Source organism: Mustela nivalis, assembly GCF_964662115.1.
Source record: "Mustela nivalis genome assembly, chromosome: 3".
NCBI classification, from domain to species: Eukaryota; Metazoa; Chordata; class Mammalia; order Carnivora; family Mustelidae; genus Mustela; species Mustela nivalis.
This window is the reverse complement of record NC_139022.1, coordinates 79,416,700-79,440,655: the sequence shown is the minus strand read 5'-3', so window position 1 is coordinate 79,440,655 and position 23,956 is coordinate 79,416,700. Positions and strand designations below refer to the sequence as shown.

At 41.7% G+C, this 23,956-nt stretch overlaps 1 protein-coding gene across 1 annotated transcript in view; it reads left to right on the top strand.

The window, feature by feature from the left end:
- SV2C (synaptic vesicle glycoprotein 2C) overlaps positions 1–23,956 on the top strand; it is a 220,724-nt gene that overhangs the window by 85,987 nt on the left and 110,781 nt on the right. The window contains exon 3 of the mRNA XM_082724783.1: positions 11,887–12,067. Within this exon, the coding sequence (XP_082580909.1) occupies positions 11,887–12,067 (181 nt within the window). The remainder of the gene's footprint in view (positions 1–11,886; positions 12,068–23,956) is intronic.

Sequence of the window (23,956 nt, the reverse complement as noted above, 5' to 3'; positions counted from 1 at the left end):
TGCATGGCGTTTCATCACTAATGACAAAATAAATCTCCAGTGTCAGGAAGTGCTGCCCCAAATTCATCTCAGCTCGGCCAGCAATAATGGGTTAGGACCAACATCCATTAGTGCAAGGCCGATCCTCGTATTTATTCACTTGCTGCTCTGGGCTGACAGCTCAGGTATCTGCCTGTTTTGGGAAATAAAAAGTCTTTATGGAGCATCTGAAATGGATTACCGAATTCTCCTTTAGACATTTACTGTAATCTCTTATGATCTAGTCCGGTTTTCATGATGATACTTCACACCTTAACTTAAAACAAACCAAATAACCCATCAGCAACAAAAAAACTTCCACATGGCTTTCCGAAAGGGGTCTTGGAGGACTTGAGGAATCATTTTTCCAGTCATTATCGATCATGCACGGTGTGATCTTTAAGTCTATTTTCAGGCCTATTTTCCTACCATGCAGTTGCATCCCCAGTGTCTGGAAATGGCCTGAGTTAAGCTGCAGGAGCCCTTTCCCTTCAGGCATTTTGGTTACTTAAAATATCTAAAGATAGCATATGGACAGAGCTCCAAGATTATATTCCTGTTCTGTCCCTCTGAAGTACCCCTTCCTGTTAGATTTCTAGGCTTTGTTTGTTCACTGTGCTTACATAAAAGAGACTCCTCTGGGGGAAAAAAATCCTTTCATTGCTTGCAGGTAAACTTGAGATTAAGGAATTTCTCATAAGCCTGTTTTTCTTGCATTTTCTGGGAATGAGACACATGAGAGCTCTCTTCTTCCAGAATAGCCCATTCTTTCAGTAGCAGAAGCCCTCTGCTAGGCTCTTCGGTATCTGCGGCTGTGTTTCAGGGCAGTGAGGTGCATGAATAGGCTTGATATTTTCTTTATTCTCACCCCCCCCCCCCCACCTTGTGTTTGCTGCTAGGTTTGTCTCCAGCCCAGCAACATCCCACCCCTGTGCTCCTTGGAGCTGCAGCTTGCTTAGCTACACCCCTGCCTGCCTGTCCTCACCACCACCCTGCTTCAGCTCTCCCCTGGTAACTGCCCCAGCACTGCAGTTGCCCCACCCCGAGACCCCTGGCGCCCTCTTCCAAGACAAGGGCCTTCTGGGCTCCCCCTGGAGCTGCCTTTCTGTTTCTCCCTTCCTTCTGAGGTGCTTGCTGTCTCCTCCATCCACACCCTCTTCTTGTCTCCTTGCCCACACTTCTTCCCTTGGACTTCTTTTCCCTTCACTCCCCATGGGTGTTCCTCAAGGGTTGATCCTGGGATCTCTGTCCTCTTTTTCCTTCATCCTTGTGGAGAAATCCCATAAGGCTCTGCTGCTGCCACTCCCCCACCCCACCCCCCAATCCCTGCCTTGACATTAGGCTTTCTACCGTCTCCCAGGTACTTCTACTGGCCAGTTCAGTCCTTGCACCCCTGCTCCCCGCGCTGCTACAGGCAAACTTTTCCTCAGGGTGGGGTTTGCAAACTATAGTTGCCTCCCTGCCTATTTTTGTGAATAGTTTATTGGAATGCAGCCATGTGCATTTGCTCATGTATTTTCTGTGGCTACTTTCGTGCTGCAGCCACACAGGTGAACAGTTGTGACAGAGCCCTGGGGAACCAGCAAAGTCTAAACTGCTGTCCTTTTTCTCTGGCCCTTTAGAGAGGAAGTTTGCCAGTCCTGCTCTAAATGTCCTGGTCTTTTCACATTAGGGCTTTGATGGCCTCATTTCCCCATGTAAGAACATATCAGTGGCTCCCCCATGGTCTATGTAATTAATTTCATCTGGGGGGAGGGCTTGTAATTTAATGATTTTCTCTCACTTATCCTGCTTGTCTATACTTCTCCACACACCCAACCCAGCCACTCTAACCAGGTTCCATCCCCTCTGCTTACCTGCCCAGCCTTCTCCTGCTCTTTCCCACTCCAGAACTTCCCCTGCACTATCGTGTATGTCTGAGGGAATGCAAAAAGCTGTCCTGCCTATCCTCTTACTCATGTTCTCCTTGTTCTTTGGACACTCAGCTCAAGCCCTGCTGCCTTCACGAAGCACTTCTGAAGATGAGCCATCCTGTTCGTGGCCTTACTGATTTTCCTGTGTTACCTGTACTGCCCTATTTGGCCCGTTCAGGGGTAGTATGGTGAAACTTAGCAATGTGAACTCCCCAACACTTGTTTAAGACCCTGACCTGACAGGCCCACTCTCGTCTTGCAGTCCCTTTCTTTATGAATTTTACTATGAGCCATCCCAAGCCCGTCTACTCTTCCTTGCTTCACCCTTCAGTGTATAAGAACTATGGACCCTGACCACGAAAAATACCCCCAGCTGTGTGAATCTTCTCCAAGCCCACGGCCCCTCCCTTAGATCAGGTTGCTGTCATTCCTTCACAGGGCTACTTCTCAGCGGTATTCCTGAAGCTGGTCTTTTTTTTCCCCTTGGTGGAAGCACAGATTTAAAAAAACACTCATTCTCAGGGTCGCACAAGTACAGAGTTGGCTCCTGAGAGGGACTACATCCCTGTATGTTGTGCTCCAAGCCCCTCCGGCAGCAAGTGCCTTGTCCTGAGCTGGATCCGCCCCCTCTATCCTTCCCCACTGCAGTTGATCCTCCCCGTAGTTTCTGGAATGATCTTTTCCGGCACTGATGATGGCCAGTCTGTTTTATAGTTTTCCAAAGAATAAAGGCTTTGGATTGACTCCAACTTGTCTTCTATCCTGGTCTCTTGTCACTCTTGTCCCCAAACATGAGCTCTATATTCCCTTCATCCTCAACTACCAGAAGTCCTTTTGGTGTGCTGTGCTCTGACACAACTCCAGAGCTTTTAACTGAGCCTTCTCTCCCTGGGAACATTCCCCTCTTACCTGGAGGATTCTTACTCATTGGTCACAACCCAGCATGATCTACCTTCTTTGGGAAGTTTTCCGGAATTGTGTGGAACTAATTAAGTTGCTCCTTCCTTTTTTCCCCTTAAGCACAATGTGCTCACCTTAATTAAGCATGCTTTTCATTTAATGGTAATTAATTTTCTGCATGTTTTTAATCTCTCAGGAAACCAAAGGTTCAAGGCCCCAGTTTTATATTAAAACTTTCAAGAAGTTTTTTAAAAATACTCTTGTCTAAGCCCTACCCCAGGACCAGAGCCTCTAGGGGTGACCTAGGCATCAACATTCTTTTTCTGGAAGCTCCCTGGATGACTATGATGTGCAGCCATCGTCTGAAAGCACCATGCTAGGCTGTGAGCTGCTCAAGAGTGAGGACCATGCCAGTTTCATATTTGTGGACCTCTCCTCACTGCTCTTCTTCCCTTTCCCCTGTCCTCATTCCTCCAAAGGTACCTGACTCACAACAGGAACCCAACAAAGAGCTGTAGACTTAATGACTACCTCCTCATTGTTGACTCAGTGACTGAGATTTCAGAAGCAAGGGTTCAGTCCATTACCACTTCTCTTCCTCAGCACAGGCCTGCAGTGGGGGAAGTTTCCAGAGAGAGGGGTCCTGTTGGTGTGGAACTGATAGGTGATCTCATGGTGTAAATCATAAAATGACTGTCTGTAATGCTCTTCATTCCTAAGACTTGTGTGTTTAATGCTTTGATCACTGAAGAGGCTGTAATTGCCCTTTTTAGGGGCTTCCAGAGCTATCCATATAAAATATGTTTGAATATTTCTTCCCATTATCCAGTGGGTTGGGTTGGGCTGCATACTAGCCATTTGAGGAAGGATGTTAGAGAAGACTGGGCTTCCTTCTTAGGACTCTGCTTCCTCCTTTGGCTCTCTGGATTCGGCGGATTCGGCAAGTGTCTCTAGGCCTTCAGAAGCTGTGTTGTGCCCAGGGAGACTTAGATAACAAGTAGTAAATGCTGCTCGATGTGGCCTTACCTGTCTGTACAAGCAGCTGTGGCCATCTCTGCTCCGACCAAAGGACTTAAATGTCAGACTTCCCCAGTGTAAAAGTCAGAGATGGGCTGTAGACCGCAGCTGATATTTACAGTTCTTTCTAGCGAAGGTGAGCTGAATTTTGTTGCAGATGTTCTCCATTGCAAATTAGGAGGATTTTTCTTTTTCATTTGTACATATGCCTTGGATATTATCGCTTTCCTCACTTGTATTTGATCTTGTACAAGTCCACAGATGCATTCGAACACGTGATGGCCCTTCCCTGTGGCTACTAAAAATAGTAATTGAAAAAATTATAGGGTTGGGTAAGAGAAGCCCATTAATTATCAATTACTTAAATTAATTAAATTTGAGCAATCACTTATTATTTACTCATTTGACTAGTTTAAAATTGCAAAAGAAAAATAAGTCTTTGAGACTTAAAAAAATTACTTAAGTCTTCCAATACTGTTTCAGGCGGTGTCTTTTCAGAACTTGAGCCAGGGGAGCCCAAAAGCTGTAACTGTCTTTGTATACCAGCTGGAGCCCACTCGCTTTCATCCTGTTGTCTCTTTTCCATCATCATTTCCTTCGCTTCTTTTCTTTCTCTTGCACCAGTAGTAATATTAGCATTTCAGGACCTTGCATAAAAAGGGACCCTGCTCAAAATCCCAAACAAAGGCTCACTCACCTTACTAGAATCAGGAAGTCTGTATGTGTCCTCATGTGGAGGGCACCTCTCAGTGTTACTGGCCCTAGACACTTTCCCTTGAGTTGGTCTGGCCAGAGAAGATGCAAAGACCTTTCAGTGTAAGAAATATTAGGCCGAATCCTGCTCTATTAACATGCTCCTCTTTGGTAAGTGGTACTTTGTGGAAGATAAGACTCCTGCGTGATAAAGTTAGTTTACCAGCCAAAGTCTGAGATTATGTCTAGTGCTGTCTTCCATCCAAGTATGACAGCCAAAAAAAAAAAAAAAAAAAAATCTAAAACTTGATCATAGACTTCAGAAACAGTAGACTTATCTGCATAAGTATCCAAATAACAACAGTCTGGAATCTGGCCTTTTCAAGTATATCCCTACAGAAACTATTACTAGGGCATAGCTATGGCCCAAGTCAGTCTTCTCTTTCAGCACAGCTTTACTTTTTTTCCTTTTAATTGAAATGTAGTTAACATACAGTGTGACATTAACTTCAGATGTACAACCTAGTGATTGGACAACTCTTTATAGAATGCTATGCTCCCCCCAAGTGTAACTACTATATAGCACTATACAGCACTATTGCAATACCACTGACTATATTTCTTATGCTGGACCATTCATCCCTGTGACATATTCCTTCTATAACTGGAAGCCTGTATCTTTGACTTCTCTTCACCCACTTTGTGAGTCTCCCTACCTCTCTGTCCCCTGGCAACCGCCAGTTAGTTCTCTGTATTTATGGGTCTGTTTCTGCTTTCTGTTTGTTTGTTTGTTTGCTTTGTTTTTATTCTGCATATGAGTGAAACCAAATGACATTTCTCTTTCTCTGTCTGACTTATTTCATTTAGGATAATACCCTCTAGGTCCATCCCTGTTGTTGCAAATGACACAATCTAATTCTTTTAATGGCTGCATAATATTCCTCTGTGTGTGTGTGTGTGTGTGTGTGTGTGTGACATCTTCTTTATCTATTTGTGTATCAATGGACACCTATGTTGCTTCTGTATCTTAACTATTGAGAATAATGCTGCAATAAACATCAGGAGGTACATATATCTTTTCTTAGTGCTTATTTTTATTTTTCTTTGACTTAAAAATTTGTTTTATCCTAAGACAACCCCCATATAAAAGGTGACTATGATCATTACCTCATGGAGATTATTTACCATTGAATTCAGAATACTGCCACAGAATGATTTTTGTAGAAATCCAACTTGTAAATAAATAGTGCAGTGAATTTTAGAGTAATGCATTAGCCATGGATAACTGAAGTGCTTAAAAAAATCTTAAAAACCTATTTGTTAAAAATTTCTATGAGAAAAAATACTATATACATTTCTTAAAATTGTTCTGTTAATTTAAAATGTGCTTTAAAATGGCGCTACAAGGAAAAGATGGGCCCCCATAGGTATTGTCAGAAAGGATCAAAAGCAGCTTATTAGCAGAGACAGAAATAGAAATGTGATATTCATTGGGGGAAACGAGGGTATGATTAAATAAATGGAATCAGTCCCCACGTTGGAAAATACTTTAATAAGGAAGTCATGCTTGAGGCCTCTTTTGGTCTTCTGAAAGACCGAAGGGCTGGCCAAGCATGGCCTGAGCCCAAGCTGTGGTAGGAAGAGTAGTGAAAGCCTCAGGTCACGTTCAACCTCCCAAAAGCCCAGCTGAATTAGAATCTTCATTCAGGTGGTATCTCAATATGGACTCTGAAAAACAATCTGAGGGTTTTGAAGGGGCAGGGGGCAGGAGGTTGGGGGAACCAGGTGGTGGGTATTAGGGAGGGCACAGATTACATAGAGCACTGCGTGTGGTGTAAAAACAATGAATACTGTTACGCTGAAAAGAAACAAAAAATTAAAAAAAAAAAAAAAGAGTCTTCATTCAGTTCATAGAAAGATCTGAGAGTCACAGCCTGGCCTCTCTCAACATCAGAGGCCTGCCTCTAGCTAGTCCTGAGGAGACATGTCCTAGGAGAAGCACAGAGTTCCTATTTGCCCTTTACATATCTGCAACTGGTATGGGGAGTTCTTGCTTGTTCTGTGTCTTTGAAATTAAAATATTCCATAGCCTGCATCTCCTCCTATCAAATATGTATTAGACAAATGCAAACTTGAAGTAAAAAAATGTGTTAGATTAAGTGTTTTAATGGAAAGCACAGCAGACTAAAATTGCTTTCAAACTCTGAAATGCTCACAAATCTGTGGGAATCTTGTCCAGATGCAGCTTCTGACTTCTGTAGGAGTGGAGTGGAGCCTCACAATCTAAATTTCTAGCAAGTTGCCCTGGGGTGCTGGTGCTTTTTGTCCAGAAGTCATACTCTTGTGGAGCAAGAATCTAGAAGACCTGATTTCAAGTACTGGCTTCTCACAGCATTGGTTTTCCTATCCTTATGGACTAACATACCTTTGAATTCTGACCATCTGCAGCATCATGAGGAGTGGAGAACAGGAGGGTGGTCTATGTCAAGAGCATGTATTGCTGCTCTGGGTTTTCCCGGAATCCCCATCAGCACACAGCAAAAACAACATGGAAAACAGCACACAGTGAAAACAACATGGAAACAAACAAGCCAGGAAATACAGCTTGTGTTCTGACAATCCCGGAGTGTTTCCGGTTTTATTCACTCTGAGCCTTTGCTAGCATTCAAAGGTTTATCTTTAATTAGGCCACACAGTCAGTAAATGAATCTTCTTATTGTGCTGTCTGTCTCAAATAAGCTCAAGGAGAGGCTGAATTCCTGTCCATGGCACAGCCAGTGGGACAGGCTAATTACCAATAATAAGCAATGTAGGGTGGAAAGATTGTTATCTTTAGATCTGACACATATTCTTAACCAGAATAGAAGTGAAGATACAACTTGATACTGTATTTTGTTTTGGTAAACCTATTGCTTGTGGGGGAATTTAATACCATCTCAAAATCTTCCTTATCCTTCAAAGTCCTCTCAGATAGCCCCTTCTCAGTGAAACCTTCCCAGAGTCCAGTCAGAGTTACCGGCCACCTCTTGTCGCCTTGCTCCCACTTATGCCCTACTGGCGTGCATACCTCATGGCTGGGCTCCTTCTGTTGTGTGTCTGAGGTCTCCCTCACTGAATTATGTGCTCCTTAAGCCATTTGGATGAAATAGAAAGAGTTCAGGGACTTAGGACCGAGGTCCCTGGGTGTGCATTCAGCACTGCCCTGTCCTGGTCATGTGTCCCCAGGAGGCCATGGAAGGTTTTGATCTGGCTGTTTCCACTCTGTAATGTCCATGATCAGATGGGGTGTTGGGAGGGTAGTGTGAAATAGTGGGTGTGCCACTGTCTCCATCTTCTGGCTTGGACTGGGCACCAGATAAAGGTTTGCTCAGGCTCTGCCTGGGTGAGCTCAGGGATCGTGACTTATCAATCCTTGTATTTCTAGCACTTCAGGAAAAGTTAGGCTAAGTGCATGCTCAGTAAATTCTTTATAATTGAATTTGACATTATCTTTCAAGGAGGTTGTAGTGTATTAATTTTAGGCACAGAAAAAATACAAGATGGGGAAATAACTGGTTTTCCCCTGGTAGCTGATAGTGCATGCTTTTCTGAAATAAATGAAATGTGTCTTGAAGTAATTATTAAAATTCTGACAGAGATTTATTTCTGGTTTGCTAATTCAGAAATCCTATATGCAACAGGAGAAAAGATAAATATTACACAGAACAAAGACTATTTTTTAAGACTTTTATTTATTTATTTATTTGACAGACAGAGATCACAGGTAGGCAGAGAGGCAGGCAGAGAGAGCGAGGGAAGCAGGCTCCCTGCTGAGCAGAGAGCCAGTCTCAAGGCTCCATCTCAGGACCCTGAGATCATGACCTGAGCCGAAGGCAGAGGCTTAACCCCCGGAGCCACCCAGGTGCCCCACAAAAACTATATTTAACAGGAAATTCATAAAGATTATCCATTTTTCTATGCAGTAATAGGTATAAACTTTTTAGAAGAATTAGGAAAACTGATAATAGTTACCTTTGGGAAGAGGGTCAAAGGCAGAGGAGAAGGAAACTTTCATTTGCTATATTTCTATGTGCTTTGAATTTTTGGCCATGTAGGCATATTTGGGTTGTAGATATACATACATAGAAATATATGTGTGTGTGTGTGTGTGTGTATACACACACACACAATGCACACATATATACACACATATATACATATATGTGACTGGGTGTGTATTAAGGATATCTGGAGGAATTGAAGGATGGGCCATTTTTATTTTAGTCTTTTATATATTAAAACCTCTAATGAGTGTAATTTGGGGGTGGCTTAAGTACAAAATGCTAATGATAAATGTGGGTGCTCTGCCCCTTGTCAAGTCACTGAACCCTCACCATCACAGAAGTCAAGGCAAACTCAGCTCACTCAGCCCTTCCTTTGAGCTTTAAGAACTCCCAGGGTGGGGCTGTGTTCTCACACTACTGCCAGTTGGGAAAATCTAGAAACCAGTTATGAGTCCTTAAAGTGCTGGAATCATCTCTTCATAAATCCATGATCTGGCTTAGTAAAGATGAGACTGCAGGTGACTGCCTAGAATAAGGAGAGTGGTAAGATATAGAGCCCAGTCCAACAGGAGTACCATCCCTCCTACAACCAGAAATGCAAGGGAGTTGCCCTAGTTGCCCTTCTTTGGAACATAGCATGTCCTTTTTTCTTTAGAGCTGGGTAGAGGGGCAGAGAGAGAAAGGGAGAGAGAGAATCTTAAGCAGCCTCCACGTCTAGCTTGGGGCTGGCTGCAGGCCTCAGTCTCACAACCCTGAGATCATGACCAGAGCCAAAACGGGGTTAGATGCGTAACCAATTGAGGCACTCAGGCACCTCCATAGCATGTCCTGTTTAGCAAGATACTGGGTGTTCATTTTTCCTTGGCACTCCTGAGCTGTTTTCAGCATTGACCTGCTTACCTCCCACCAGCAGGTGGGGATGTGCCTATTTGGAGTATCTGAGAACAAATGGCGCACCCCTTGTCATATGCTTGTGTAGAATGAAGCAGCATTTCCCTGTAGCTTCTGCCCATGATATTCAGCTACCCTGGCCTTAACTCTGATTTTGTGAGTTAAGAAGGACACACCTCAGAGACCTTTCAAACAGTGCTTTCAGTTCTGGGTGGTACCACCACATAGGGGCCGGGTTAGACGGGGATGTTTTCTTGGCAGGGCATCCAGGATTATTAAAGGAATTGTAGCCATGTTGCATGAAGAACTGCTGATGGGCTGGGATGTAGTCGCCACTCACTTTTCTGTGGTCAGATCGTTCGATTCTCTGTGCGAATGAACTGGGTTCCATAGTATTAACCTCAAGGGAGTGTTGTAAGGAAAAAATACATTAATTCATACAAACACTTAGAGCTGGTAAGGGTTCAGCAATTGCTAGGAACTGGTTTTTGTCCTTGGGGCTGGAAGTACAAGAAAGATTCCCACATCTTTGGACTGCAGCGGCCACAGTCCCCCTCCTGATCTAAAGGAGTTCACCTCTGGTTTGTAGGCATTTTTTAAAGTCATAGATATTATTATGAGAAGCTTAGCTATTGATTATTCTTCTGAGAGGCTTGAGTAGCTGATTTGAGCCCCTTAAGCTATAAATAAGAGATTTGCTGCGTATGCATTTCCCTGTGTGAAGCTGTCTCCTTTGGGAATTCCTTTGCCTTGTGCTGATACATTATTTAAATTGTCTTGTAACCATGCACTGGGCTTTGTGATATGAGTATCTTCCCCCCTCCCTTTTGAGAAGGATGCTCTGTGTATGATTAGCCCCATAATAAAGAGAAAATTGTCATTCCCCACCAAGGCAAAGGACCACTCACCCCTTTGCAGCGTTCCAGTCTGAATAAAAATGGCCTCTATATTGTCTTACTGTACAATTGTGCCAACATTTGCCATTCACTCTAACTGCCTATACTCAGCTATATACAGAACAGCATCCACATGTCATTGATGTCAAGGTCATCAGACTTTTCCAGGTGTTCTCCTTCTGGGTCTCGTATTGATCCATTAACTGTGTGTTAAGCAAATGAATTCAGGGTGAGTGTTTAAATAGGATATTTCCCAAACTAATCTAAGGCAAAAAATCAATGTGTTTTTCTAACTTGTGTCTTAGATGCTGCTGAGTATCTTGAATGTGCCTTTGAAAAGAACTATTCAAGTGGTGATTTGGTGAAGCTGGGGAAGCAGAAATGGATGAGAGGTGTAGTAATAGCTTTGTAAATACCTCACCCAGATATAACAAACTTCCATTTATTAATTATGTCGTTTCCCCTAGTTATTGCACACCCTTTGACAAACATTTCTGAAGTAACTTTTGCCATACCTAGTACGATTTCATCTTAAGAAAGATTTTGGACAGGGCTTCTGGGGGCCTGGTTTTTTAGGTGAAGCAAGTGAATTAGAAAATTCACAGGGCATCTTGGTGGCTCAGTCATTTAAGGGTCCGACTCTTGATCTCAGCCCAGATCATGATCTCAGGGTTACATGCTGGGTATGGAGCCTACTTTAAAAAGAAAACAAAAGAAGAGGAAAGGAAATGTGTACTCACAGTGACACCAAGAGGGACATTGATCTAACCCTTGATTTTCCATTTGTTTCCACTATGGGAGTAAAGCCAGCCATGATAAGTTTAACAGCTCCCAAACTGCAACAGTTATTTTTCTTCTCCTTAGGCTCCTCCTTAAGCTTCTGATGCCAAGAGAAAGTTTTTCCTTATAAGCAGAGTTTGAGACTATTTTAAGATTAACTCTTGTGATCTCTAAACCCACCTTCCCTAGCCTCCCTTTCCTCCCCAGGGAAGGGCCAGGGCTTTTAGGAGAAACTAGGGAGAAAGAACCTATGGAATCTTCGAGGGAGCCTGTAAGAGTCTGGCCTTGGCCCCATCATCTGCTACAGGCAGAGATTTGAAGCAGGTTAGGGGATCCACTTTGACCAGGAAGTCCTTGACTCAGTCTCCCATCTTGGCCTTGTCAAGTGCTAAGCTGGACATTTATATGAAAGGCAACATGCCGTGTGTCAAACTCCAGGATTGCCCTGTGTGGAGACTCCCTGTGCCTGTCCACTATGTACCCATTCTCTTGAGCCAAGTGAGAATATCTCTGTTTTTTCCTTTACCCCTGTCCTTGCTTGTGACAGCTAAAGGTAACCCACAGAGCTTACTTTCCAGCTTGAAAGGTGATTTGTGTATCCAGAAGGAGGTATTTTTTTAAAGGAATTTTTTTCCCATGAAAAACGCTGAAATGTATTTGTCTCTTGTTCATTTGATCTAACATGCATCATTTACTCCCAGTCTGACACGTTTCTCTGTTTTTTGTGTGTTGCAGGCAGCATAGTGTACCTTGGGATGATGGCAGGGGCTTTCTTCTGGGGAGGACTGGCAGACAAAGTGGGAAGAAAGCAGTCTCTTCTGATTTGCATGTCTATCAATGGATTCTTCGCCTTCCTTTCTTCATTTGTCCAAGGTTATGGATTCTTTCTCTTCTGTCGCTTACTTTCTGGATTCGGGTAAGCTTTTTTCCCTTCATATCTCATAGTAATGTTTATTCTTCATAATTATACATGTTCTTCACTCCAGAGGACCTCATTACTGGGAAATTACCCCTTAACACACTTCTTTCCCTATCTTCACATCAGCCTTAGGAATATGATACCGATAAATATATAATTATCAACCGTAAAGGAGAACACACTTCTGTGTTCTTGTGGCTGATTCTGGTAGTATTTTTACTTCTAGGAAATGAGTTTTAGTTTAAGTGGAATCTTGTTTCTAGGGTAGAATGCATTCCTAAGTGTCTTTTTCTTCTGAAAATTTAGTTTCAGCAAGAAATAACCCTGGTCCTACCTGTTATGAGCTAGTATAGGTTCAAACTATTCAGGCTTGCTCTTAAGTACAGGATGAGTGTGTCTCAAGCAAATGTTATTTTATTGATCTGTGTTAACTGTCTAACTTGGTAGGAAGCCTACTTATTGAGATGTATCATGTTCCATTTGTAAGTTCTTGATTTTTGTTGAATTAATGGAAGTTGTGATGTTGGCCAAGTACAGTGGAATAGTCCCATACTCTCCCCCTTACCCACGGGGGATACATTCCAGAACCCCCAGAAGATGTCTGAAACTGCAGATAGTACCAAACCCTATAGAAACTATGCTTTTTCCTCTACCTACAGACCTATGATAAAGTTTAATTTATAAATTAGACACAGTAAGACATTGACAGTAACTAATAATAAAATAGAACAATAATAAAAATATACTACATATAATAAATATATATAATAAAATATATATAAATAAATATATACTGTAATGAAAATTATGTGAATATGGTCTCTCTTAAAATATCTTACTGTACTATACTCATTCTTCTTGTGATGATGTGAGATGATAAAATGCCTAAGTGATGAGATGACATGAGGTGAATGAAGTAGGCATCGTGACCTTCTGATGATGAGTTAGAAGGAGGAGCATCTGCTTTGGACTGAGGTTGACTACAGGGGGTTGAAACCACAGATAACTGAAACCTGGGAAAGTGTAGCCAGTGTTGTAATCATTATCCCTAAAGAGCTGGAATCACCTGTTGACTCTACAAAGTAAATCCACAGCTGAAGAAACCCCAATAGCTTAATTAGGAGAGTCAAAGATACTCTGCTCTGATATGGAAAAAGTAAAAATAAAGAATTTCTATTTGAGAACTTTATTTTCATTAGAGATGTTCTTTCTGAGATATCTATCAGAGGATGAATCAGTAGGAATATTATAAAATAAAAGTAAATAAATGGAGAAAAGAAAGGAGACAGTCCTGGGTTATGAATTTGAGAAGCATATCAGTTGTGGTTGTTGAGAGTGGAACCCACACAGCAAAACACAGTTTGACCAAAAGAGAAGGTCAGAGAACTGCAGCATGTCTTCCTTAATTAGCTCCAGTAGTACTTTAAAATCAGAACTAAGATGAGAAGGAATATAAGCCATCATAGAGAAAGACTGTATGATCTGGTTACTTCAGGGATACAAACATTTCTGCATGCAAACTAATGGATCACTTTTATAACTCATTCAAAATATTTAGAAAAAAAATTTGTATCATTTTATGCCACAAGATGAAGTATGTGCATATTAAGATTGGTGGATTATTCACAGATTTTTCTGATGTGTCTTTTCATCTGTTTATAGCCCTTCATATGCTACATTCTGCTCACAGTGGGCACTTGGCAAATACATGACTAAGTTGCCCAAATCAGGAGCCTTCCTTAGAGTGAAGACATTCCCATTGACCAGTCCAGTAAACCAAGAAGGTTGGAAAGTCTGGGAAAGTGTAAAATTATTTTTTCCTTAGGGGAAAAAAATGATCAAAATCAATAATTAGCTTTGTAATGAATAATAGAGAAGGGAGGCTTTCCCTTGGTGCTCAGAGCTCTGTGTGAGATTGCCAAAATAACATGGGTGACCTGGGGAAGTAATTCGGATCATGGATTCAAAAGGCTACAGCGGTGAATTGGGGTGCCTGAGGAAGAACATGTGTTATTTGGGGCTATTTGTTAAAAGACCAGATTCTGAGGGTCCATAGGATAAGACATTCTTGCCATCAGGAAAGGCTAAACCTTTCTTTTACTTTCTCTTACCTACGTAATACCGTGTCAGAAAAAAGCTAATGGCCTAAATTCTGAACTTTCCAGTCCTTTCCATTTACAGTTTTATCGAGGAAATTTCAGTGATATCCATAAACTCAAAGGTACTGGAGTGTGGTCAAATTATTACGGCAGTTTTAATTGCCAATTCTGGATTGTGATGTGGTCAACCCAATTGACTGCAGAGAAAAGGGTCATTATGGTGGCTGCGGAACACTCCTAAACTAATGGACTGTCTAGAAGTTAATTCAAGGGCAGGACAGAAGCAGAGACTGCCTGGGTATATTCATGATATCATCCTCTTCCCCGTCGCAGACAAATCATTCTTCAGCCAGCAGCTCAGGGCTGCTGACTTCTAAATAACGTAATCTACCTGGCAAAGCACAGACTGTCTCTTGCTAGCTCAGCTAGCCTCCATGAATTGTGATACCAGAGGTTAATTCACCGTGCCTTTGCCAAGTTGGCACAAGACTCGGAGTCCAGAAATCCAAGTCCACCCTGCTCCTGCCCTTAACTGGGGACCCTGGGAAGGTCATTCAGGCTTTCCAGACTGATTCTTCTTTTCGGTTTTGTTTTGTTTTTTATTTTTATTTATGTATTTTTGTTTCAAGTTCGTATTTAAATTCTAGTTAGTTCACATAGAGTGTAGTGTTGGTTTCAGGGGTGGAACAACACCCAGTGCTCCTCACAGCACCTGCCCTCCTGAATGCCCATCCCCCATCTAGCCCATCACGCACCCACCTCCCTTCCAGGAACCCTCAGTTTGTTCTCTGTAGTAGAGTCTCTTATGGTTTGTTTCCCTCTCTTTTTCCCCTTTCCCTCTGTTAATCTGTTTTGTTTCTTAAGTTCCACATAGAGTCAAATCATACAGTATTTGTCTTTCTCTGAGTGACTTATTTCGCTTAGCATAATACACTAGCTCCATCTGTGTTGTTGCAATGTCAAGATTTCATTCTTTTGATGGCTGAATAGTACTCCATTGTTTGTCTCCTTTATCCATTCATCAATTGAGCTCTTTCCATAGGTCTTTTGGGCTCTTTCCATAGCTTGGCTATTGTTGGTAATGCTACTATAAACATCAGGGTGCATGAATCCCTTCGAATCTGTATTTTTGTATCCTTTGGGTAAATACATAGTAGTGTAATTGCTGGGTCCTAGGGTAGCTCTATTTTTAACTTTTAGAGGAACCTCCATACTGTTTTCCAGAGTGGCTGCACCAGCTTGCATTCCCACCAACAGTGTTAAAGGGTTCCCTTTCCTCCACACCCTCTTCAACATCTGTTGTTTCCTGTGTTAATTTTAGCCATGCTGACTAGCATGAGGTGTATCTCACTATAGTTTTGACTTGTATTTCCTTGCTGATGAGTGAGGTTGAGCAACTTTTCATGTATCTGTTAGCCTGATTCTTCTTTTGTGAGAAGAGATAGAGATTACCAAGGCTGGGGGTGCAGCTGAGGGGGTAGCCCAGGTGGCAAAACACTCAGAGTTTTGTGCGATCCAGGCACTGAGGGAACCTGAGGACTGACGTTGTTAAGGAAAATGAAGAAAGTTATCTCTCTTCCTCATCCAAGTTTATGGGTAATGTTACCTGTATACAATACATGAGGCACTGTCTCCATGAGAGAGGGCTTTTCTCAGCAGCTCTAGAGTTTCATTTGGACATGCTGTCTCTGAACCTCTGGGGTGTCTCAGCCAAGGCTCTGCTTTCTCCAGAGATCTTGTTTTTTCTACTTAGTTAAGAGCTCCCTCTATCCACATCTGATCTGGGTTTTAAATTAAGTAAAACTGAATGGCCAAGGAAATAAGGCTTCAGAATGCTGGAGTTCTTCTGGAATGGGCACCTGGCCTCAGACACATCAATGCTCCATGTGTTTTCCAGGAGTGTTGCTCTTGCCGTCTTTTCTGCTTCAGAGGTTCTTCTCCCAGAGCCCTTGGCACTCAGGGCCCCGGAGAGGCCCATTCTAAGACCAGCCCTCCCTGCAAATACTTGCTTTTCATGCATTTATTTCTCTCTTCCTCCCATTGTAAATTCCAAAATGCTGAGGTTTATTTGCTCAAGGCAGGGCAGGTTTGGTTACTTAAAGGACACTGGTCCTGCCAGGGTTGGACCCATATGGCTTTGGCTAGTTGATCGTGGTGTTGCTGCCAGAGTGAAATAGATGGGAAGTTTGCTGAAGTCTTACTTGATCTGTATAAACAGAAGAATTCTAGGTCAAGTGAATGAAAGTTTAACTTGAATCATAAAAAGTCATGAGGCTCATGAGAGTCATGACCCCTCAGTGAATTCCGAGACTCGACTGCAGTCTGCAGACCCAGAACTCCTCAAATGAAGGGGAGGCTGGGTCTTTTGAGGGAGAACCCCCAGACACCACTGAAACTATATACCTTAGTCTTTCACTCAGCCTTTCCCAAGGGACTTACAACCTTTTACTAGGGTAGCAATCCTGAGGGGGGGAAAGAAATAATCAGACTTTAGGGGGCTCACCTGTTCTGAACTGACACTAATTCCAGGAGACCCAAAATGTCACTGAGGTCCACCAGTCGGTGTAGGGGCTCATGGAGGTGGGGTGATCATGGAATTGTAGCTCAGGCCCATCTCAGAGAGGGTCCAGTGGGTCCCTGAATCCATCCTGATTATTTCCCAGTTACTGAATGCATACTGGAGTAGACATTGTTACAGATAGAATCTCCATGTTGGTACAGCTCCTGTCTACCAGTTCCACGTGCTGGGAGTTTCAGAGGAGGAAGAGAATTTCTGGGTCACAGACACAGCCTTCGTTTTGCAGATTAAGGTGCAGTGATGGAATCAGGAAGACACAGCAAGGACTTAAGTCACAACTAAGTCCTTTTGAACTAGCAAATTTGTACTTAACCGCATTACGAATCCAAGATCAAAATGCCTTTGTGCTGATTTTATTGCAAATGCCACAGGTTTCCAGCTATTTTGTCTTATTTCATGGCTGAAGCATCAGGAGCAGCACTGTGTTAAATTTCTGTTACTGCATCTAAGGGATACTGAAAGGAGTGCTTCATTTAGCCTGAGGTCTACCTGGGTTTATGGTTTCATTGCCTCTAAATGTGCTTTCCTCTTAACTTCCCACACCAAGTCATGAGTATATTTTGTTAGAAACATAAATATGTCCAGCTGCCGTATTCTGTGGGACTTTAAATATTTATTCAGTATGACAAATGATTTTCCAGCTGGGGACAACAGCGTGAGTGAGGACTAAGGCATCACCCATTATTCATCTGTCTCTCGCTTTCCTAAGTGAATCTCACACCAGGGAACAGACACTTCCCCTCTCCTCTTTTGTTACAGAAAATTAGAAAGATGGGAAATAGAGTTGACACCACTGATTCATTTTCATTTGCCCCAGAATTAAATTATTTGTTTCCAGTCACTGTTAATTATGGGAATGGTAATGCTTCAGATGCTGGGCAATGTCAGAGTTGGGAGCTTCTCACCAAGGGCCTGGCATGGCTAAGCGTAAAGGTCAGGGGAAAAATATGACAGCAGCCGAAATTAAAATGAAATTTCTATGTATCTGTATATCATCATGAACAAAGAGTCATTTCTCCCTCCACAAATGGAGCCTCACAAATGCATACTTCATAGCTATATGCTATATCCCTACATTAATCATATTATAACCAGATTGCCTTGGCTTTGTAGAAATGATTCCCAACTAATTGGAATCTTCAGTGTTTTATATTTAGCATGTTTAGGCCCACAACATTTTTAATAAACAGGCATGCAAAAATCGTACACTCTTTTTTTTTTTTTTAAGTAAGCTTCAGGCCCAGTGTGTAATCCCACGCAGGGCTTGAACTCAAAATTCCGAGATGAAGACCTAAGCTGAGATCATGAGTCATATGCTTAAACCGACTGAGCTACCCAAGCGCCCCTATTGTGCTTTTAAAAATAGAGGCACAGGTAGATTAAGTGGCTTCCAAATGTTCAATAGATCCTTCAGTCTTCTGAGGTTTAGTCTAGTTCTGAACTCTGAGGGTCTCCCTTCAAAGTAGTCTTTCTCTTAGGATATGTTTTACTTCTTTATCATATTTGAAAAATGCAAACTCATTTCAAAATTTTCAAAATGTGTTTTATCAAACACCTATATATGCTTGCCCTATGAGAGATACCAAGCACTTTATGATACTGACTCCTCTAAACCTCAGAGTTTAGAGGAGGAAATTAAGGCACAGAGAGGTTAAGTAATGGTCCATGATCACACAGTAAGTATTGTGGTCATACACAGGCAGCCTGGTGCCAGGACCCATGCTCAGACCACCAGACTGTACTGACTCAGATTCAACGAGAAGTATCTCTGATTTCATAGGACATATATGATAGGCACTAAATTGTCACGGCGGCGCGATAAATCAACCAGAAATGTGAGGGTAAGAGGATGAAGAAAAGAACTCGAGAAGTAGAGAGATGGGCGCAGGAGGAGCACTGAGGAGGATGTCCAACAGTGCTGATTTTATTCCACATTTTACAAGCATTTTTAAGGCAGATCACAATAGAAGGAATAATACATCAGTATTTAGTCAAATAACCGCAAGTTCCTATAACAAGTTTACATTAACTACAAATAAATCTCGTGATGCCAGGTAATCACGGCTAATGCCATTAGCTACTATTGATACAAGAAGTTACAATCAACCAGGGAGTGGGTTATGGGAAGTACAGGAACAACAAGGACCAACTAAGAATTTAAGACCCTGACCACATTGTTCCCTTCTGTAGGGAGAACGTGTGGGAAGTCATGTAGGCGAGCACACGACACATAGCACAGACCCTTTCTCAGTGTTACTCAACTTTCCTGTCCTTAACCCCTTATCAAGGCGTCTGGACTTTAGAGGAGACACAAGTCAGGGCCTGGTTTGATCCACAACTCCAACTGTGCTGTGGTCTCCAACACTAAATAAGCATTTTGGATGGATCAATTCAGGAAGGTTTCTGACCCAGAGAATTAGGATTGAGAGCTCTCCCAGTATGAAAGATGAGAAAAAACTACATTACCTTTAATCTTTTTAAAATGGTCACAAACCCAGATGGTAAATAGGAGGTCTTTGTTTCCTTAGGTCTATGTTGTTCAACAGGCAGCATGTAGCTACGGAGCACTTGAAATGTAGCCAGATTGACATGAGCTGTAAATGCAAAATACCTAGCACTGGTTTCAAATACTTAGCATGTATGAAAGAGTGCAAAATATTTCATTAATAATTTATATATTGATTCTGTGTTAAAATGACAATATTTGAATATATTGAGTTAAACGAATATATATTAAAATTAACTTCACTTGCGGTTTTGGGGGTGTTTTTTGCTTTGTTTTAATATCTTTTCTAGAAAATTTAAAGTTATACATGTGGCTCACATGGTACTTCTATTAGAAAACACTGTCTTAGACAATGCGTTTTATAAGAATTTCCAACAAAGAACTTGACCTTTTGGGCACACATTATTTCCCACTATGCCCTTTGGCAAAGGTGCTATTGGTCCCAAGAGAGAAGTAACAGAGCGAAATATCTTCCAGACTTACAATACGTAATTTGTGGGAAAATGAACCATATGTACTCTTTAGAGTCTTTTCTTGGGAAAAGACTGTGAGCTCCTTGAGGGCAGGAACTTGGGTGCATGCATCTCCAGCAACTGGACTGTACCTCACCCAAAGTTTGCCTGGAGTGGGTGGGGATGAGGGTTGAAATGGATGGTAGGTGGGTGAGAGGTTGAGTGGAGGAATGGATGAGTGGACCCATAGAGTGTCTACAGGTTTTTGTCACCATTTTTTACAGATCATCACTATCTTTATTCATGATGACGCTATGTAGATGCTATGGGAATGGATTTTTCCAGCTCTCTCAAGAGCTCGATTAATTTTTTTTAAGACAGCATTAGAATCCTGATCTATGACTGGACCTGTTCCCCGTGGCATACTGTGCTGCTGTGGATACTATAGGTCTGTCAGCTTAGGGCGCCAACCTGATTGCAAGCAAGGGCTAGGGAAGTTGTATTGAAGCTGTTTTCTTAGAAACACACCTTTTACCCACACTGTATATTTACATCTCAATATTTTTAAAATAATCGAGTTTCTACCAATTGTTCTATCCATAGTTCATACAATATTGGGAAATAACAACTGCCCCTATCAAAGAATATGGTTTTTTAATCTGTGGCTTTGGACAGTGGGAAACTAAAGCTACCCACACGACACATCCTTTAGCACTGCCACTGGGTCTGGGAGATTTCCATTCTTGATTTGGTGATTGGTTCGGGTACCAGTAAGTGTTCTCCTGTTTCTGTCTTGAGTACTCATCACGAACAGGTGATACCTTCTAATCAATACCACAATCTCATTTTCTGTGAAAACCAGCCCGTTCAGAGACAGATCTGTGTTCTTCTCTCTAAGCCTCTGTGATAGTCTATTTACTTTCGTGAAAAGGAAGTCACTGAAAAGTTCTTCTTTGGGGCTAGTGCTTTAATTGTTTATTTCTGGGTCCAATTTAAAACATAGTGAATTGGTTCTGAATTGCTATGCAATTTGCCTGGCATTTCAGTGTCGTTGATTTTCCTTTTTTGTTGATTCTGAGTGAGGATTAAAAGGCTATTTTCATGCAACTTTTTTGTAATTGTGATTCCCAGTATAGACTACAGCATTCAGTGTTCTTTTTATAAACCCATAATACCCATCTTAATAAAAGCTGTCAGAATCAGCTCTTGGTAGACTTTGCCCTCTGCGTATTATCAGTATAGAACACGTGACTTTACAATGCATATTCAACTTCCTCCTTAATTCTGTCCTCACATAATGCCCCATTTCCCAAAGGAAACGGGAGATGGAAGATTGAGGTGAGAGACTGACAGTCACATGGTGAAATAAGTTAGAATGAAAGTATTCTTTGTTACATGCCCACTACAGCAGAACAGAATCACTCAGGAGAACCCCTCCTCGGGACAAGAAGTCATCTGACATTCCACACTTTCTCCTCTAAACTGTCATGTTTCAAGCTATTTTAAGTCCAGCTACCCTTTTTTTTTTTTAAGATTTTATTTATTTATTTGACAGAGAGAGAGATCAGAGTAGACAGAGAGAGGCAGGGAGAGAGAGGGAGAAGCAGGCTCTCTGCTGAGCAGAGAGCCCGATGCAGAGCTCGCATCCAGGACCCTGAGACCACGACCTGAGCCGAAGGCAGAGGCTTAACTCACTGAACCACTCGGGCACCCCCTAGCGACTCTTTTTATCCACAGCCTCCCTCTTTCATAGCAGAACCCTGAGCCCTTTCCTATCTTTGCCTCAATAGCCAGAGTAAGTCAGTAAGTATGATTTGGCACAGGGACAAACATGGTCCACCAGAGTTCCATCTGAACCCAAGTAATAGGAGGTGTGGCTGTGAAATTTGCAATCTCCGTGAAGTTCGTGCAGACAGAAATATTTGGCATTCTCTTTCATCCTACTATGCTAAAGGGACTTCAACTTATGAGTCTCACATTCCCAACAGAGTATTTGTGTTTGTAAAGCTGACACACCCTTTGCCTTACACCATATCCCACTCGTGAATTTGCCTTAAATTATTGAGGGAAATAAATATGTTTCATGATACTCTCCAGACACCTAGGATTGAGTCATACGTAGGTGGTTTGTGTGTGCACATATGTGTGCATATGTGTGTAGAATGGGTTTGGAGAATGGTCCCAATTTATTCTAGAATGTGTTTTAATACATTTTTAAGCTTCTTTATATTTCTATAATTAAAGTTGCAAAAACGTAACCTTAATCTTACTTGAGAATAACTCCAACTCTGAAATTTCAACGATCAGTGTTCTGTTTCAGTTGTATCAGTTTAATTATTTTGAATCTGGCTAATCTTCCACCTCTATAGAGTGTGGATTTCAATTATTATTCCCCCTATGCCTCCTTTTACCAAAGATAATTAAGATTTAACCCTCTTTGACAGTTATTAAAATAGACCTAATATCTGATCCTGAAGAAGTTCTTTATAAACCACCCTCATCTGGTGGCTTCATTATGTAAACATTCCATCAAAAATGAACTTGAGAAAATTTCAACAGTAGCTAATGGATCATTAAATAGTGAACCATAAAAAGATCTCTATGCTAACTGGATTTAGAGATATATTACATATCAGGTAATGTAAAAGATAACCATTTCATGCCTTATGTTATGAATTTTTAGTATAAAACAAAGTACATTTTCCATATTAAATCCCTGTTACAAAAGTTTCTCTACCTTGGTACTATTAATATTTTGGGATGGATTATTCTTTGTTGTGAGGAGCTGTCTTCTGTATTTTAGGATTTTTAGCAGCATCACTGGGTTCTTCTTACTATATGACAGACAGTAGCACCTCCTGAGTTGGAGAGTTAAAAATGTATCCAGACTTTGCCAAATATCTGTTGGGAGAGGGGAGAACATATGCAACTGTATTTAAGAACCACTGATATGTGGGACTTCAAGAACAGCCAAATATTTGTTGTTTCTTCATGTATTCTCAGAAATTTTATCTTGATACAATAAAACAGACCAGGAAATGTATAACTCTTGCACAAAATACTGAAATGTTGATGTAGAATAATAACAAAAACATTTTTTTTTTTACTCATAAAAATGGGGGGGGCAGCTTTTTCCTATCTTCAGTACTTAAAGGAACAAAAACATATCGTGAGACATGAAAACGTATGTTTCATCTCTTATCTAAATTTTTACTATTGTTGATAGCATTCTGTAGCACTTTTCTGGAAGGTATCAAAGATTTTAGGAGTCCCTGGAGTGCCCAAGAGGATTGCACATTCTTATGCCCAGGGGTTCCAAATAGCTCTTTTCACCAAGGTATCTGGTCATGAGGTGACTGTGCAACTCAGACATAGTGTGATTTTAAGAACTCTTTTGCTACCGGGACCTCCATTCTAGCACCCATAACTTCTTTTATGATTACATTGACCCAGAACATCAGACGTGTGTTTCCATTCGTGGGAGGTGTTTAGGTCCTCAGAGCAAGTTACTCTAGTCTGTTTGGAGTGGCACCTCCATCAGCAGAGAAATACAACTCTCTTGAGACGCACCGAGTGCGTGTCCAGTGGGCCAGATAATGGAGATTCAAAGATGAATGGGATATAGTCCTCACCCTCAAGGGGCCTTCAGTCTAGTGTGAACAATGTTTATGATCTCTGCCAATGTATAAAACACTAGTAAGCGTTAACATGACATCAGGCTGTAATGTTTTTTTCTGCAGTAACATGAGGAGTAACATGAGGAGCAATGTTTTCCCTAAAATGGGTGATCAGCCTACAGTGAGAGATATGAATGCCTATGTTGTTTCGTAGGGCTCTGAATCTGAAGAATTTTGCAAAGGATTTGAAGAGACCCCCTCACTCATTCTTTGGACTCATTTATGCATTGGTATTAGAGTTCTTTGTGATCTGCTTTGCAAACATATTGTGTGACATTGGTGCAAAAATAACCACCTTGAAAAAGAGGCATTGACTCAGAACCAGCTGGATTGCCTATATGCCCCTAAACGCTGGTATTCTTTTACACAACAATAGTTTGTGTAAAGCCAGCAAGCAAGGCTATGATCTTCCACTTGCCACTTTAGCCGTCCCAGAGTACATTTCTCTCATTTCCGAGTGGCCTGGCATATCTTACATGCAACTGTGCCTTCATGAAATGGGAGTGATAGCTCTTATGTATGGAATGTCCAGAATCCTGATGAAACATTAATTAGGACGTGGAAAGTCAGTAAA